The sequence below is a fragment of the Euleptes europaea genome, chromosome 1 (assembly GCF_029931775.1).
Source record: "Euleptes europaea isolate rEulEur1 chromosome 1, rEulEur1.hap1, whole genome shotgun sequence".
Lineage (NCBI taxonomy): Eukaryota > Metazoa > Chordata > Lepidosauria > Squamata > Sphaerodactylidae > Euleptes > Euleptes europaea.
Genome location: NC_079312.1, coordinates 13,580,200 through 13,599,604, shown reverse-complemented (window position 1 = coordinate 13,599,604; position 19,405 = coordinate 13,580,200). Strand labels below are relative to the sequence as shown.

The following is a 19,405-nucleotide window of genomic DNA, read 5'->3' as shown; positions in this document are numbered from 1 at the left end:
TCTCTTTCAACACTCTGAATATTCAAAAAGTTTTTCGCCTGGTCTTTGATGCAATTGAAAATTGCGTCTCCAACTGAGTCACTTTCGACACGGAGCATTCATGTTTTCTCTCCTGTGTGGGTTCTTTGATGCTTTTGAAGATGGCCACTTTGACTGAATCTCTTCCCACACTCTGAGCATTCAAAAGGTTTCTCTCCTGTGTGGATTCTTTGATGTAGTTGAAGATGGCTACGCTGACTGAATCTCTTTCCACACTCTGGGCATTCAAAAGGTTTCTCTCCTGTGTGGGTTCCTTGATGCTGTTGAAGACTGCCACTCTGACTGAATCTCTTCCCACACTCTGAGCATTCAAAAGGTTTCTCTCCTGTGTGGGTTCCTTGATGCTGTTGAAGACTGCCACTCTGACTGAATCTCTTTCCACACTCTGAGCATTCAAAAGGTTTCTCTCCTGTGTGGGTTCTTAGATGATTTTGAAGACTGCTACTGTAACTGAATCTCTTTCCACACTCAGAGCATTCAAAAGGTTTCTCTCCTGTGTGGGTTCTTTGATGTCGTTGAAGACTGCTACTGTGACTAAATATCTTTCCACACTCAAAGCATTCAAAATGTTTCTCCCCTGTGTGGGTGCCTTGATGCTGTTGAAGACTGCCACTCTGACTGAATCTCTTTCCACACTCTGAGCATTCAAAAGGTTTCTCTCCTGTGTGGGTTCTTAGATGACTTTGAAGACTGCTACTGTGACTGAATCTCTTTCCACACTCAGAGCATTCAAAAGGTTTCTCTCGTGTGTGGGTTCTTTGATGCAGCTGAAGACTGCAACTGCGACTGAATCTCTTTCCACACTCAGAGCATTTAAAAGGTTTCTCTCCTGTGTGGGTTCTTTGATGTCGTTGATGCTGGCTACTCTGACTGAATCTCTTTCCACACTCCGAGCATTCAAAAGGTTTCTCTCCTGTGTGGGTTCTTAGATGATTTTGAAGACTGCTACTGCTACTGAATCTCTTTCCACACTCCGAGCATTCAAAAGGTTTCTCTCCTGTGTGGGTTCTTTGATGCAGCTGAAGACTGCTACTGCGACTGAATCTCTTTCCACACTGTGAGCATTCAAAAGGTTTCTCTCCTGTGTGGATTCTTTGATGCCGTTGAAGATGGCTACTATGACTGAATCTCTTTCCACATTCCGAGCATTCAAAAGGTTTCTCCCCTGTGTGGGTTCCTTGATGCTGTTGAAGACTGCCAGTCTGACTGAATCTCTTTCCACACTCCGAGCATTCAAAAGGTTTCTCTCCTGTGTGGGTTCTTAGATGATTTTGAAGATTGCTACTCTGACTGAATCTCTTTCCACACTCTGAGCATTCAAAAGGTTTCTCTCCTGTGTGGGTTCTTAGATGACTTTGAAGACTGCTACTGTGACTGAATCTCTTTCCACACTCAGAGCATTCAAAAGGTTTCTCTCCTGTGTGGGTTCTTTGATGCAGCTGAAGACTGCCACTGCGACTGAATCTCTTTCCACACTGTGAGCATTCAAAAGGTTTCTCTCCTGTATGGATTCTTTGATGATTTTGAAGACTGCTACTGTGACTAAATCTCTTTCCACATTCCGAGCATTCAAAAGGTTTCTCCCCTGTGTGTATTCTTTGATGCCGTTGAAGACTGCCATTCTGACTGAATCTCTTTCCACACTCAGAGCATTCAAAAGGTTTCTCTCCTGTGTGGGTTCTTAGATGATTTTGAAGACTGCGACTGTGTCTGAATCTCTTTCCACACTCAGAGCATTCAAAAGGTTTCTCCCCTGTGTGGATTCTTTGATGTTGAAGATTGCCACTCTGACTGAATGTCTTTCCACACTTTGGGCGCTGAAAATGTTTCTCCCCTGTGTGTACTTTTTGGTGCACATGGAGCTGTGATCTGTATCTGAAGTACTTTCCACACCGAAAACATTTATGTGCCCTCATTATACTATGCTTCAGGAAAAGTGCATTACCTTTTCTTCCAGGACAGAACATGCTTCCACTCTCCGTGCAGACAAATGACTTTTCTCCTGAATGAATTCTTTGGCATTGAAAGTGGTCTGATTTTTGTGAGAAGCTGTTGCCACAGTCTGAGCGGCTGTAAGGTTTCTCTTCTTTATGTGTTCTTTGATGCCTAAGAAGCTCTGCTCTACAAAGAAAGCTCTTGTGACACTCCAAGCATTGATGGGTCTTCTTTCCACTGGGCATTTGCAAATGGATACCATATTGGCCCTGATCTGAGAAATTCATTCCACACTCCAAGGACTTATATGTTTCTTCTACCATGTGGCTTAGTTCACGGTAATCCTGCCCTTGGCCATGAATGGGTTTAACCCTCTTCTTGACTATGTAATTTCTTTTCTGCCTCTTAGGTCCACTGTGATTCTTGAAGCTTCCTTTCCAATTTTCATTCTTCACTTTTTTTGGCAATCGGTGATGAATGTCCTCATCACCCTTATCCCAGTGATCATCTCCTGCTGGAATCAAAAGAGAGATCCTGTTAGTACCCACACAAAGAGGTCTGATCATCCATACACAAAGCATTTCAGCAGCTTTTTCCTGCTCTACATTGAAAGGTAGGTTAATAGACACTTTAAAGGGACATGAAGGCCTGCTGCATCAAAAAGGCTTGGTTTGAAATGTAACCATTTATACAGCCCCTCACCTGAGTGAATTCTTTCATGTGAAGTCAGGGCTGACTTTTGACTGAAGGTCTTTTCGCATTCCTCGCAATCATATAGTTTCTCTCCTGAGGGAATTTGTCTCTTAGAAATAATACTCAGGTTCTTACTGAAGGTCTTTCTAAAGACCACACTTGCATTTTCGTTTTCCCTGGAGCGGTTTCTCCGGTTAGCACAGAGGCCTTTGTTCATTCTTGTTTTGGTTGACCTTTCTTCTTCGACTGAGATTTCATGCAAGCCCCCTCCTTGAGAAGGAATGGTCTTATCCTTCCTCTTGTCTGCATGGCTTCCCTCCTGCTGCTGTGGTCCATCTGCATCCCCAATGTTTCCTTTGGAGTCTTTATTCTTGGCTTTTTCCAGAGAGAACCCCTGGAATCCCCCAACCGTCTCCTCTACATGTGCTGCTGGAATAAATAAAGAAATCCAGACAGCACCTGCGCAAGAAGCCATTAGACACCCATCAGGCACTGTTCATTAATCAGACCTTCTTCCTCCCCCATGGCTAAGCCACTGGGCATACCTTATCCCCTGCCAGGCCACTCAGGTTAGCAGCTTTTGTATTCTGCCTATCTTTCCCTTCCCAATACTCCTTATGTGTACTTTCCCCCCTTAAAGTGGCAAAGAATCATTCCCCCACTGTTCACATTTGACTTGTCAGGCAATGCTTTTGAGTCTCTGCTATTGATAATTAAATAGAAGACACAAAGAAGACAACGGTCATTTATGAATGGGAGTTTTACCTGGGGTTCGTTGCTGGCTGGACCCACACTTCCCTGTAGGGAATCTATGTACAAGCAGTCTCCAAACTAAAATCTAATCCCGCCCCTTTAAAAGCTGCTTTGTAAATGGTTTACTTTGTAGTGTTTACTGTGAGAGAAAATTCCCTCCCCCAAACCGAGCTGCCACGTAAAAAAGCATTTTCAGAACAAAAAATAACAAATGGAGCTACCTGAAAGAAAAGGGATGGGAGAAATCCAACCCTCATTGTTAGAAGCCTTTCTTCTGCTCAGAAAGAACTCCCAGGAAGCAGGAAGTATTTGAATCCCCGCCTCTTTACATGCTGCTTTGAGAGAAAGCAATCTTGCATGTCCTGAGCTTGCCTCATGCATGGGGATTTCACCCAGACTGAGCTCAGGGGAGATGGAAGAATAGGGTTAACAGAGGAATGGGAAGTCCTGGGATTTGTGAGGGCTGACAGCGAGGTAATCTCTAATGGATGGAAAACTCATGTTTAACCACTCTTAACCACTATACCATGCTGGCTGTCCACGACAGACAGGGAGAGAAGGTTCTTATATGAGAAAAGAAAAGAAATTCACGGAAAAGGAAACTTTTTTCTGGAAGAATGGAAACCTGGTCAAGATTAAATCCCACAATCCCAACCAGAGTAAGGGGGACGGATCCTTTCCTGATTGCCGTCAGAGGGGATGATGGTAATCCCATCTGGGGGACAAGTGTGTGTTAATGGTTGGCCACTGAGAAATTAGAATGGGGCCCTTTCCAGAGTCTTCTGGAAGGCCTCTCAGTCCTGCAGTGGCCTCAGGCCAGGACACCTTCTCTGGCTTGGGTGACAGCCACAACACTGGCCTCAGTTGCCCTTGGGCCAGCCAGGCTACATGGGTCACTCTACCCAGCCATTCAGAAAATTGCTTTTCCTGCCACCCCACCACCGCAAGGATCCCAAAAGGGGGCAAGTAACTGGGCAAGTGTCAAAGCAACATATTGCTGTTCAAGATGTTGATTCACAAATCAGACAAGTGGCACAATCCTAATGTCAGCAATTTGCACCTATGAAAGTTCCTTACCCAGAGAGGCCACGCTCCTATAGTTCTCCAGCGAGACTTCCCTGTAGAGAGCTCTTTGGTTTGGATCCAGCAGGGCCCACTCTGCCTCAGTGAAATACACAGCCACCTCCTCAAAGGAAACCGGAGACTGAAAGAAAAAGCAGATTCCTTTGTCAGAGATCATGCAAGGCACAGGCGACAATCTGGAAGGCGGCACTCTGGGAGGGTACAGGATGGAGAGTTCAGCATATGTTTCAGAGCCTCTTACCAGGGCCCCTTAACAACAACTGCAGGAGAAAAGCCCCCCTGAGAAAGGAGAGGGGACTGAGACCCCTTACCTGGACTAGAGATACAGCAGCTATTTCCACATCTCCGCAAAGAGAACGGATCAACACTGTTTCTTCACCCCCTGCGAAGGAGAGAAAAGCGGAAGAAAGGGTATTAGCCTTGACTTCCTCTTTGGTTATGTGAATTGTGCTAAACGCACCCCTGTTCCCAGGGCTGTGGAAGCTTGCCCTGTGTATCCTTAAAAAATCTGTAACACTTTGTAGTAGGTTCTGGGAGAGGCAGAAGAGAAGCAAAAGGTACCCTCAGCCTTGGGGGGGGGGCTTTAAATGCTGCTGACCCATTTCAGATTTCTGAGGAACTTGAAACCTGTCCTGTGAACTCTGGAGCTCAAAAACGTGACAGCATCTCTTCTGGAACCAGTGAGATACGGTCATCCCTGGATACAAACTCTGTAGAAATGATAGGGAAGGGTGTATTGGAGGGGGTGTTGCTATGTCTATCAAGGAAGGCATAGTGTCTAATATACTAGAAACCATAAAAAGGGCAGACTCATCCACAGAATCCTTGAGGGTGACAATTCCAGGCCCAAAGGTAATTTAGTACCGGGGACATCCTAGCGGCCCCCTGACCAAAGGCTCAGGGTGATCTAAAGATGGAGAATGAAATCAGGGAAGCATCCAAAAATGATGAAGTAATAATAATGGGAGACTTTAACTATCCTTATATTGACCGGTCAAGCCAAAGAGATCAAATGTCTACACATCCTCAATGACTGTGTCCTTAAACAATTGGTCATGGCCCTAACCAGAGGGGAGGCGATCCTGGACTTAATACTGTGTGATGCAGCCAGCAACTTAGTGTGGGATGTGGATTTAGTTGGGCCAGTTGGCAATAATGACCATAATGGCATCACATTTAATTTATAGGTATGTGGGAAAGTGCCTGGGAAATCTCACACAATTACCTTTGACTTTAAAAGAGGGAACCTCTCTAAAATGAGAAACCTGGTGAAAAGGAAGTTGAAAAGAACAGGAGGGTTAAATCTCTGGAAAATGCTTTGGGGTTACTTAAGAACACTATACTAGAGGCTCAGCGAGATTGTATATCGCAGTTCAGGAAAGGTGGTAATAAGTCCAAGGGGTCACCACCATGGCTAATGGGTAAGGTGAAGGAAGGTATCAGAGGAGAAAAAGGCTTCCTTCAGAAACTGGAAGGATTGCCCAAACCAGGGAAACAAAAGCAAACACAAACTTGCACAAAGGAAATGCAAGCAAACAATTAGAGATGCAAAAATTTTTTTTTTGAGGGGCATATCGCTACACACATCAAAACCAACAATACGAAATTGTTTAAGTACATTAGGAGTAGGAAACCAGCTAGGGAAGCATTTGGACCATTGAATGACAATGGGAGTAAAGGAACAATAAGGGAGGATTAAGCAATTGCTGAGAAACTAAATGAATACTTCTCATCACTGTTGAAGATATAGCACAGATTTCTTCTCCTGAACAGAGATTTTGGGGAGGGAAAATGAGGAACTGGGGAAAATAGTGGTAACAAGGCAGGAAGTCCTAGAACATGCATACTGCGAACTAATAAGTCACAGACGACCAGACGATATTCAATCCCAGAATGTTTCAAGAATTCAAATGGGAAATTGCTAAACTTCTAACAACGATATGTAACATGTCCCTTAGATCAGCCTCTGTACCAGAGGACAGGAAAATGGCCAACGTAAGACCCATTTATAAAAAAGGTTCCAGGAGGACCCAGGAAATTACAGGCCAGTTAGCTTATGGTTTGTTCCAGGTAAATTAATGGAAAGCATTATTGAAGATAGAATTGTCAAGCAGATAGAAGGGCAAGATAGTGGTCTATGAAATTATGCATGGTTTGGAGAGAGTGGACAGGGAGAAGCTTCTAGTCCTCTCTCATAATACTAGAACGCGGGGTCATCTGCTGATGCTGGAGGGTGAGAGATTCAAAACAGATAAGAGGAAGTATTTCTTCACACAACACAACTAAATTGTGGAACTCCCTGCCCCAGACGCGAGTTTTCTCGCGGCTTCCCAACTGATTCCGTGGAGACCCTCCCCAGGCCTGGGGGGAGTCGGCTATACAGGAGAGACCCTCCCTAAAGCCCCCCCGGTTCACTCCCGAGGGTCCGACTGCCAGCAAAACGCACGTTCTGCGTCTGGTGAAGAAGGAACCAGCTGGGGGTGAGTTCACTGAGACATGGCGGCCGTCCGCTCTATTCTTTCCCTCCCCCCCACCTCCTTTTTTTTTAAAGAACTGCAAAGAACTTTCACATAACGAAATAAAAACAAACCAAGAACTCAAAAATCCAAGAACTTATCTTAACCTATCTAAATCTGAATACCTGCTGAAGGGGGCTGCGTTCGAGCGAAGACAACTGGAGAGGAGGGGGGGGATTTTTCTGCGGCTCTGTGCTCCAGGCTCGGGGCTGCTAAGGCTTTCTTCTGGCTATCCGTGTCAGGAATCAATCGTGGGTCTCTGTGCAGCTGCCCTGGTCCAGTTGGCCCACCCGGGAGCGGGTGGACGGACGGGGGCAGGGCGGGCTGTAGGAGACCGGGCAAAGAGGCGGCGCAGCGGCGGTCCCGGCTGGAGACTTGAATCCTTCCTTGTTTTCTTCCCGACCCCCCCTCCAAGAAATACAACGTTCGTTTGGGATTTAGCTCCGCGCCCCCAGGATTATATTTTTTCCTTTCATATTTTTTACTTCTTGCTGCAAGGCTTCTGATTTGAAATGAACTTGAAACGGAGCAGAAGGGGGGAAATAAAAATGGAGTCCGGCTGCTAAAGTTAACTTTCGTTTCTCCCTCAGAAAGAATTAAGAACGCTCTACTGCCCTCCTGTGGCCGTTGGACCAATTGCAGCTAATTTCCCTCATTTATTCCCATATATATAAGACTGAGATTTTGGTTCTCCTTCTCAAGTTGATTAAAGACAAACTAACCTTCAAAATAATACACTAATGAACATTACAGTTTGAACTATAAAGGTGACAACTAATGAAATATTACTGATTTTTTCATACGTAATTCATATAACCTTTTTTTTCATTTATTTAAAAAAAAAAAAGATAAACATTGACCAACTTTTTTATTCATATATAATTCAATCAGTCTTATTGTTGCAATCATTTGAAGCAATATTGTGGTCTGATCCAGTTCATTGAATGCATAGAAAGTAATGAATTGTTAGTCTTACATTAGATTTTCAAGTTTTGTGGGGGTGGAAGTGGTCAGACTACCAAAATTTTATAGCGTGTGCAACTTGAATTGACAATTTCCAGGGTTTTTTTGTAACTACTATGAGGAAGAGATTTACAAGTTTTGCACACCGACAATCTCAGAAGTTGAAAGGTAAACAACAAAAAATTTTTTTAGAAGAATTTGTAGTCTCTGAAGAAGAAGAACAAGAGGTTGACGTTGCAAAATTTAAACCCGTATTAGAAAATATACCAGATAAAAAAAAACAAAAGTGTGGTCATGGCAAAAGAAGGTCAAGATTTTTTCCTACGTACACAGGAGATGATATTAGATTTGAAAACTTCTCTACAGAAATCAATACAAGACTCAGAACAAAAGGTTCTTCAGAGTATTTCTAAGGTCGAAGAAAAACTTGAACTCAACTCCCAAGAAATTGTCAAAATTAAACAGAAGCAAGAAGAAATTGAGACATCAGTAACACATCATACTACAGAACTTCTGGAACAATCAAAAATAATTCAAGATCTTTCAACCAAAACTGATGCACATGAAGTGAAGCTTCGAGATAAGAACATCAAATTTCGTGGGATTCCTGAACATTTCGGGAAAGAAACTTTAGAATCAGATATCAGGACACTTCTCCATGATAATTACGATTTCGAAGAAGACGATACTCTCCTGGAATTCTGCTACAGAATAAACTCATTTTATGCCACCAAGTATAAAAAACCAAGAGATATACTGGTGAGATTTGTTCATAAAAGAACTAGAGATCTCTTGTTAAAGACACAAAGAGACGACCCACTAATCTGGGAGGGGAACTCAATACAGATCTTAACTGATCTTCCGAGAAGTGTCCTAACAAAAAGGAAAGAGTATAACGATCTGAAGCAAGAATTGGACAAGCGACAAATTAGGTTCCGTTGGCTTATCCCATATTCACTAGAGATTTCTTTGCCGCAAGGGAAAAGGATAATTCATAATCGATTTCAAGCCAAAGATTTACTTGAAGAACTCAAAATTCAAGGAGACACAGATCCAAAAGACTCTGAAGACTCTCCAGGAGAAGGCCCCAGTAAATCCCAGCCGACTCAGAAGGGGGAAAAACAACCACTTGAGAAGCGAGAACTTAGAAAAAACAAGAAGACTTCTGAAGGTGACAAACTAAATCAAGCAGCTGCCTTGTAGAATCGAATCTCGATTTCACCATGAATCATCTGCAGATAATATCATTAAATATTAACGGTCTCAATTCTCCTAACAAAAGAAAAAGAGTATTTCACAGCTTAAAAAAGCAAAAGAAAGACATTATCTGTCTCCAAGAAACTCATATTAAAAAAAATCATGAAAAAATTCTACATACAAACCATCTTGGAACCCCTTACTTGGCATCGGCGAACGTGAAGAAGAGAGGTCTTGCAACTTATATTAACGAAAAAGTTTTGACGGTAAAATCCCATATGGCAGATCTGGAAGGACGCTATCAGATCCTAATTCTTTTTGGACCAGATGGAATTTGCTTCACAATAGTGCACATCTACGCTCCGAATGCTACTAAAGAAACTTTCTACGAAACACTGTTTAAGAATCTCACAGAATACCATCAAGGAGAAATTATAGTTATAGGAGATTTCAACGCAGTCGTGAATCCCATGATTGACAAGACTCATAGTAGCACATCCGGAAAATTGCCGAAGAGTGTCTTCAAATCAATGAAAGAATTTGACTTAATTGATATATGGAGAATGAAAAACCCAAAAATAAAAGATTACACTTTCTACTCAAACCGTCATAAATCACACTCAAGAATTGATATGTGCTGGACTTCTAGATCAATGATAACAAATGTGGAGAAGATACTTATAGCACCCAGGATATTGTCAGATCACAATCCAATCGAATTGACTTTAAGAAGAGGTAAAACAGGGATCAGAAGATGGCGGATGAACGATCAATTACTCCGGAACAAGCAAATACTTGAACAATGTAAACAAGACTTGAAAGAATTTTTTATTTTAAACAAAACAGAAGAAATGTCCGATCTTGTCATATGGGACGCCAGTAAAGCTTTTGTAAGAGGGAAAATGATTGCTTTTAATTCCAAAAAAAAAAGAGAGAGACAGAAGAAACTTAAAGAATTACAAGATCAATTAAGAAAATTGGAAAAGGAAGCCCAGATCAAGCCAGATAAAACCATTCTACATGATATCAAGATGACCAAGCACCAAATAGAGTTGATAGAAACAGAAGAAATCAGAATAAAAGTTAAATATGCTAAGCAAAGGTTTTTTGAAAGAGCAAATAAGCCTGGTCGTTTTTTAGCCAATCAACTTCGACAACAAGAGAAGAAAAGGAAGATAACCGGTGCCAAAGCTGATGGGATAATTTATAACAAACAAGATGAAATCGAAAAAATATTTCTGGAATATTACAAACAACTTTATTCGAAGGACGATCTGCGAGAACAAGGACTTTCAACTTACTTAGTCGATGCACAATTACCCAAATTCTCATCAGATGAACAAGAGACACTTAACCAGAAGATAACAACCCAAGAAATTGTAGATGCTATCAATAATTTAAAATTAGACACGGCACCGGGACCAGATGGTCTAACATCTCAATACTACAAACTGCTAGAACACCAACTAACTCCGGTTTTACTCTCTCTTTACAACGAAGTTATAGAACATGGTAAGATTCCTCCGTCATGGCAAGAAGCTCATATTTCACTAATCCCAAGCTGTAGACCAAGGTCTTCCCCAAGCTTACAGACCAATATCTTTATTGAATACAGACTATAAAATTTTCGTCTCTATAATTACCAAAAGAGTTCAAAAATACATCGGAAATTTGGTACATCCAGATCAAACAGGTTTCATTCCTAAAAGACTCATGAGAGACAATGTGAGACTGGTTCTCAGTGCAATAAAATATGTAAAGTCAAAATCATTAAAAACAGCAATGATATTTTTAGACGCTGAAAAAGCTTTTGATAATGTTTCTTGGCACTTTATCAGCAAAACATTACAACAAATGGATTGTGGAGAAACTTTACTTAAAGTCTTCAATTCGATATATTCAGTGCAAAGAGCTCGCCTCCTGATTAATGGTCAGCTGTCTACAGAATTGAACATTACAAAAGGCACTAGACAAGGCTGTCCTCTTTCTCCATTATTATTCGATTTATCAATGGAGGCTCTTTCCAATTATATAAGAAATGATCCAAAAATCAAGGGTCTATCAATAGGAAATGAAGAACACAAAATCAAAAGTTATGCAGACGACGTTGTCTTAATCTGTCAAAACCCTGAGCAAACACTTCCATATGTTTATAATCATCTCACCGAATACGCAAAATACTCTGGGTATAAACTTAACAAAACAAAGACGAAAATATTGACTTTCAATTTAACACCAGATGAAGATAAGCTCATAGAAGACACTACAGGATGTCGAATTACTAAAGAATCAGTGAAATATTTGGGTGTCAGTATATCCTCACAAAATAACACGCTTTTAAGGTCAAACTACTCGAAAACCTGGGGAGAAATACAAAAAGATTTGAGTCTATGGTCAAAGATGAACATTTCATGGTTAGGAAGGATATCGACGATAAAGATGAACGTTCTTCCCAGATTAAATTTTTTATTTCAATTTCTGCCGATCGACATCCCTGAAAGGACATTAGATAATTGGCAAAAACAAATCAATCGATTTGTTTGGAACGGAAAAAGACCGAGAGTAAGATTTAAAGTCCTTCAAGATGAAAAGAAAAGAGGAGGGTTGGCATTGCCCAATATTAAACTATACTACCATGCAGCCTGCCTATCTTGGATAACCGAATGGATAAAACAACCAAAAAGTCGACATATTATTCTAGAACGGGCGGACTTGGGACAAGGTTTTCACAAAGTTTTGTGGGACCCCAAATCAAAAATCCAAAAAGATAAAGTACAAGAAGATTGCGATGTCAAAATAGTGTTATTGAAAGTCTGGAAAAGATACAAAAAGAGAATAAGTCCTTCTCCACCATCCATAATGTCACCAACTGAAGCCTATCATGATAATGTTAGACTAAAACCGGGCGTTCATTTTACTTATAACGATATGATAGACTCTACGGGTGAAATCAAGGATATGTCTAAACTCCAAGAAAAATTTCAAAAGTTGAACTGGTTAACTTTTTTACAACTGAGATCCAATCTGCAAAAAGATTGTTCATATCCACAACCATTTCGTGAACCAACTGAATTTGAGCAGTTAATATCTAAAAATGATTCACACATATTAGGAAAAATATACAAACTTCTCTTGAAATATGATACAGAAGAAGAACAAGTGAAAATAAACATGATAAAGTGGATGCAAAACTTTGGAGAAATGATTAATATGGACTCATGGGAAAAACTTTGTTTCTCCGAATTGAAATACACGGTTTCCCAAGAAGTGAAAGAAAATTGGTACAAGACCTTCTACAGATGGTACCTGACTCCCAATATGCTTTCCCAAATGACAACCCCTGGGAAAAAAGGCGCATGCTGGAAATGTCAAGAATCAGACGGTTCTTATTTTCATGTGTGGTGGACGTGTTCAAAGTTACAACTATACTGGAAAAGAGTTCATCGAGAATTACAATTGATGTTAGATATGAAGTTTACACTCGATCCAAAATTTTACTTACTCAGTATAGTACCGTCAAATCTACCTCAAAAACTGCATGACGTTTTTAAATATGCCACAACAGCTGCTAGAATAATCCTAGCAAGAACATGGAAACAAACCCACATACCTGAAATTGACGAATGGAAAGAAAAACTTCTCGAATATGCAGCAATGGCTAAAATGACTGACGAACTAAATCATAAACCCAGTGAATCTACCGTGCAATTTCAGGAAAAGTGGGCATCTTTTTACAAATATATGAAATCCAACTAACATGAACAACCTATGTTAATATATTATAACACTTTGTTGTATACTTTTTATATCAAATAATCGTTAAATTAGAATAAGAATTTTTAATATGCAGAGATATTATGATGCAAGAATTCCAAATCAAAGTCACTTTGTAATCTTATTTTATCCAGAAATCACTTTATAATACTGTATGTTTTTATAATGCTTACATTTACCCCTTTCCCTTTTTCCTTTCCTGTACCCCTTAAGGAAAAAATTAAATTAAAAAAAAAAAACAAAAACAAAAACAAAACAGATAAGAGGAAGTATTTCTTCACACAACACATAGCTAAATTGGAACTCCCTGCCCCAGGATGTGGTGATAGCTGCCAACTTGGAAGACTTGAAGAGGGGAGTGGACATGTTCATGGAGGAGAGGGCTATCCATGGCTACTAGTCAAAATGCATGCCCAGTATACTAGGTGCTGTGGGGCACAGGCAGGATAATGCTGCTGCAGTCGCGTTGTTTATGGGCTTCCTAGAGGTACCTGGTTGGTCACTGTGTGAACAGACTGCTGCACTTGATGGCCTTTGGTCTGATGCAGCAAGGCTTTTCTTATGTTCTAATATTCTTATGCAACAGACCAAAGGCCCAGGCAGGCTATTCTCCTACCAGCTGGGCCCTCGCATATGCCCTTGAGTCTAGGCTGTGGGAGAATAGGGAGGTGAAAATGACATTGCGAGGCACCTCGCTGTCACATTTGGCCAAAAAACCAGATGTGAATTGAGCGCATCTGGTAACTCAGGCAATATCTGTGAGTGTCCAGAGCATCTACTGACAAACTAATCTCACATCCAGGTTTTTGGCCAGAGGCAACATCAACGTGACATCACATCCACCCCAGGCCCCTCCCCAAAGCTGTGGGGCATGCCAGACCACAGCCTGGCACCCCTAGTCCAGCATCATATTTCCATAGCAGCTCGTCAGATGCTCTGCTAAACATGAGCACAAAACACATTCTCCCACTATTCCTGGCCCGTAGCAACTGGTTTTCAGAGCTATGCTGCCCTTCATGTGCAGACTCCATTTATTCGCAAGGCTGAAGAGCTCGGACGAGATTTGTCTGCCTTTTCTTCTGAGCCACCTTGAGTCCCTCTAATGGAAAAAAGGTGAGATGTGTTTGTGTGTGTGTAAAGTGCCGTCAAGTCGCAGCTGACTTATGGGACTTCCAGCTGGGGCAGCTAGACTGAGCGCCATGTTTCCTGGACTTTCCAGGGAAAATCCAAGAAATGTTCAAATTGGGGTACCAAATAGCACCCCAACCCGGTCCTAAACAGTGGACTAGGGAAGCAGGAAATTCCCTGCAGCCACTTATGCGGTTTGATCTCCAGAACTCTCCGAGGGAGCTTTTTTAAGCCCCCCGGAGGTTGTGATGCCGATCCCGTGGGCAAGAAGGGAAAAGTCATCGCCAGAACATTTCCTGGGTAATTAGGCTCAGTCTTCCCCCTTCAATCACCATCTAAGAACATCATTAATACTACAACCTCACCATCCAACATCTGAGTAAGTTACAAGAATTCTTTTGTTTCTACCTTGAATCCGACATTCCGGAAGATTGTTATAATCATCAATGCAATCCGCACCTCTCTGCCCAGCATAACAGTGACTTTGTTTGTTTAAAAAGACTACAGTTAAAAGGCAGGAGCCTTATCTACTCGATCTCTATTTTGGCACAACAAATGGGTCGTTTGATAGACACTCTAGCTACCAATTAGATGCCGAGGTGTTAAAAGGGGTGGGAGCGAATGGGATAAATTCCTATGGAGCTGACGTCTTTCCGATTCAAGAAGCCTTTTCTGCCACGTAAACATTCTTGCTGCTTTACCAACTAAAACCATCGAGACTAAAGGGGAAAGACTCTACAGGAAATCGTAGGGCCGGAAGTCCGTCTTCCTTGTGCAATGGGTAAAATATTCCTACCACCTGGAACGAGAGGAGGCGATGGACGGCCCGCGAATTAACAACACCCAGCTCACCCCCTTTTACAGCCGAGCAGAGTGTCAGTAAAATGTGAAGGCTTTTTACAACTATACTAATTGTTTTACAACACAGAGAACAATTTGTAGTTATTTAACCCCGGGAACTATAAAATTGATGAATAGGAAACTGTTACAAGGTTTTGACTCCTGCCAACATATTTAAAACAGCACTTCTCTGATATTGATGAATTGTTAGAACTATTTTCAGAAATAAACATGGGAAAGGTCAACGAGAAAATACACGAAATGCTAGCTAAACACACTGATGCCTTTACTAAACAATATGAGCAAATACCTCAACATCTGGCTCAGTTAACCAGCATATTGACTAGTTTAACTCAAACCACTAACCAGACTAGCCAGAAATTGGACATTTTGGCAAGTGATATTACAAATATGAAATCTCAAGTTTCTACAATGAAAACCGATATGGGAAAAATGGATATTTCAATTAAAAAGGCATCTGAAGAACAGAAAGACATAAAAATAAACAGTTACTTCAAGGTAATCAAATCCAAGCTATTCATTCCCAACAAGAAAATGCCAAGGACCAACTAGCTATTACGGAGTTAAAATTAAGACAATCGAATGTACATTTTAGCAATTTTCCTGAAGAGATGGGAGGTACCAGAACAACTATCATAAAATCATTGGCTGACCTGATTCACATAAATGAACAAGATCTGGACCTTGCAATAAACAAAGTATATAGAATCCCTTTACCCACCAGATTGGAGAAGACAAAGGCAAAAGATATTATGATTTCCTTCTATGATATCAGGATGAAAGATTATGTTGCCAATTTCTAGAAATTGGCAACAACAATATGAATTTTTAATTGCTGAAGAGATTGAAAGAAAAGTTATATATAACAAACAAAGATTTTTTGAACACGCGAATAAACCGGGTAAAATGTTAGCTTGGCAACTTAAACAAAAAGGAAAAAAAAATCCAATAACCCAGATTAGAAGGAATGGTAAGATAACAAGAATTAAAGAGGAGATAGTTGATACGTTTGTGAAATTTTATACAGATTTATACAAAAAAAATTTAGTTTCAGAGATAGAGATGGAAGCCTATCTTACTAAATCGGTCTGGGGGAAAATAACAATTGAAAATAAAGAATTCTTAGATTCTCCAATATCTACGGAGGAACTGGAACAAGCAATAAGTAAAAGTAAACTCAATAAGTCCCCTGGACCAGATGGCTTTACAGCATATTATTATAAAACATTTAAAGAGCAATTAATTCCTTATCTTCTGGAAGTGATGAATATAGGCATGACAAAAGGTACTATCCCTCAAACATGGAAACAAGCAAACATAGCATTAATACCAAAGGATAACTCTGATATTTTGGAAGTTAAAAATTATAGACCGATTTCATTATTAAACATTGATTATAAATTATATGTAGCAATTTTAGCTAATAGGTTAAAAAGAGTATTGAATCAATTAATATATGATGATCAGGCTGGATTTTTACCCGGGAGGTTGATTAGTCAGAATGTAAGGGTGGTAATAGATCTTTTAGAATATGCGGAACAAGACACAACACCAATAGCCTTGATATTTTTGGATGCTGAAAAAGCTTTTGATAATGTTAATTGGCAGTTTATGATTAAGGTATTGGAGTTTATGGATTTTGGTGAGAGTTTTAAAACTGCTATAAAAGGTATATATACACAACAAACAGCTAATTTGATTGTAAACGGACTATTATCACCAAAGATTGAAATTCAAAGGGGAACGAGACAGGGTTGTCCTCTTTCCCCTTTACTTTTTATTTTAGTTTTAGAGATATTATTGAATAATTTTAGAAAGTCTAATGATGTAGTAGGGGTACGAATAGGGAGAAATCATTATAAACTTAAAGCATATGCTGATGATTTAGTATGTTTTTTGACTGATCCAATTGAACAGTTTGATAGATGGAATAACATTTTGGAGGTTTATGGAAAGCTTTCAGGTTTTAAAATTAATAAAGCTAAAACAAAAATCTGTGAAAAATATGACTCGTGTACAGCAACAAATATTAAGTAAAAAGACGGGACTCAACATTGAAAATAAAGTTAAATATTTGGGTATATGGATATCGAATAATAATCTCAATCTATTTCAGGATAATTATGTAAACCAATGGAAACAAATAAAAAAAAGACTTGATAAATTGGGAAAAAGTACCCCTATCATTATGGGGAAGAATAGCAGTAATTAAAATGATGCTATTACCCAAAATGCTTTTTTTGTTCCAAAATTTACCAATAGTGACAGGTGCACACATATTTGAAGATTGGAAAAAAGATGTTATGAGATTTCTTTGGGGTAAAGAAAAACATAGGATAGCATATAATAATTTAATAGAATTGAAGGAAACGGGAGGTTTGGGTTTACCAGATTTAAAAATGTACTACCATGCGGCCTGCTTTACCTGGATCAAAAATTGGATCCTCTTAGAGAATCCAAAGTTATTAGAATTAGAAGGATATAAGCTAAGGTTCGGGTGGCATGCTTATTTATGGTATGAAAAACAGAAGGTGAATAAAGAATTCAATTCTCATATTATAAGGAAAAATTTATTACAGATATGGAATAAATATAAAGATGCTTTAGAAAGTAAAACCCCTGGGTGGTTAAATCCTATAGAAGCATATATTAGAAGAGGTGCACATTTAAATTTGGACTGTGATATTTATAGAGAAATGATAGATTACAGAGATGGGATATGGGTTTTGAAAACACGTGAAGAACTATAGATAAAAGATTGGTTTATGTATTATAAATTAAAAGATATTTTTGTTAAGGATAATAGATTGGGATTTAACCGATCCAAATCTAAACTTGAGATAATATTATCAAAGGGTAATAAAGGTTTGATAGGAAGGATTTATAAAGTACTTATAGAAATGAAATTAGAACAGGAAAGGGTCAAACCAGTTATGCTGAAATGGATGAGAGACTTAGGATATAATATAGAGTTGGAGATTTGGGGAAAATTATGGAAAAATGAATTTAGGTTTACAATCTCGAATGAAATAAGAGAAAACTTATATAAAATGTTTTATAGATGGTACATAACTCCAGCATTATTAAATAAAATGAAAAAAGATTATAAAGCTTTTTGCTGGAAATGTGGTACCGATATAGGCACATTTATGAATAGCTGGTGGTATTGTAAAAAAATTAGGAGATTTTGGCAATTAGTTTTGAATGAGACTAATAATTTGATTAAAATAAAAATTAAGAGAGATCCCGCCTTTTGCTTATTGGGCATTCCAAAAAAAGAATTGGATAAAGCTGACAGAGTCATATGTCAATATAGTTTTGCAGCTGCAAGGATTACAATTGCTAAAAAATGGAAGCAAACAAATAAACCTTTAATTAAAGAATGGAGAGAGAAATTATGGATGTATATGCGGATGGCCAAAATTACAGCATCTTTACATGGTAAAGACATGGAGGAATTTAAAATTACATGGTCAAAGGCCACTGCATATTGGGATAAATCGGCAAAAACGGATCTTAAGAATTTAGTTAACGAATTATAGTATAAAGTGATTTTAACTAATCTATAACAATGTGATTTATTAATCTTTGTCATGACACCTCATCGGAAGTCCATTGGTGATGGGCACAGTGGTGGGGGGAGGGTTTTTGACCTAGGGCGTAATATTTAGTTTTATATGAATAACAATGTATAATAGAAACTTACGCTCTATATATGTATATGTATTTTTTCTTTTCTTTTCTTTTTACATGTATACTTTTTTTTTTTGGTTTTGATTTATTATAAAAATGCAATAAAAAATTTATATAAAAAAAAAAGGATGAAAGATTATATTATGTAAACTTTTTATGATAAGCCTTTGTCAGTGAATGGAAATCCACTCATAATTCTAAAGGACATTCCGCGACATTTGATGATGAAGAGAAACATATACAAAGAATTTACTGGGACACTGAAGAAGAATGGAATAAGATTTTGCTGGATCTTTCCACAGGGACTTATTCTTACCTACAAAGAGGTCAGATTTACTATCTCCTCACAGGGACTTCCTGTAGAGCGTTTGGTCCGAGCGCCATTGTTTCTTGGGGGCTCCCAGGAGACACCAAGAGTCGTTTAGATTTGGAGTGCAAAAAGCACCCCAACCTGGTCCTAAATAGTGGATCGGGAAGCAGGAAATTCCCCTGCAGCCTTCAAAAGCAGTTGGACTCCCATATTCTCTGAGAGAGCTTTTATTAAGCCTCTTCGAGATTTGGAAGCTGTCCCAGCCAGCACATAGGGGCTACCATTGCCACGGACAACTCTTTGGATTTAGGCTTTGACCTCCTCTATACATTAACATCAAAGAATCTATGAAAAGAACAAGAAGCCTCACCTTTGGAAGTCAAGAGTAAGTAGAAAGACACTTTTTGCCTTTATCTTGATTGAGAAGACCTGAATGATGATAAAAACACCTACGAAAACC

At 39.5% G+C, this 19,405-nt stretch overlaps 2 protein-coding genes across 2 annotated transcripts in view; one reads left to right on the top strand and one right to left on the bottom strand.

The window, feature by feature from the left end:
- Nucleotides 1–19,405, top strand: part of LOC130493464 (zinc finger protein 396-like) — a 166,491-nt gene that overhangs the window by 86,516 nt on the left and 60,570 nt on the right. The window lies entirely within an intron of this gene.
- On the bottom strand, nucleotides 99–4,612 carry LOC130490602 (zinc finger protein 709-like; the record flags this gene model as incomplete). The annotated part of the gene is made up of 2 exons (XM_056864423.1): nucleotides 99–1,792; nucleotides 4,498–4,612. Coding segments are annotated over 2 exons (1,809 nt in total), but the record flags the coding sequence as incomplete, so codon positions are not given.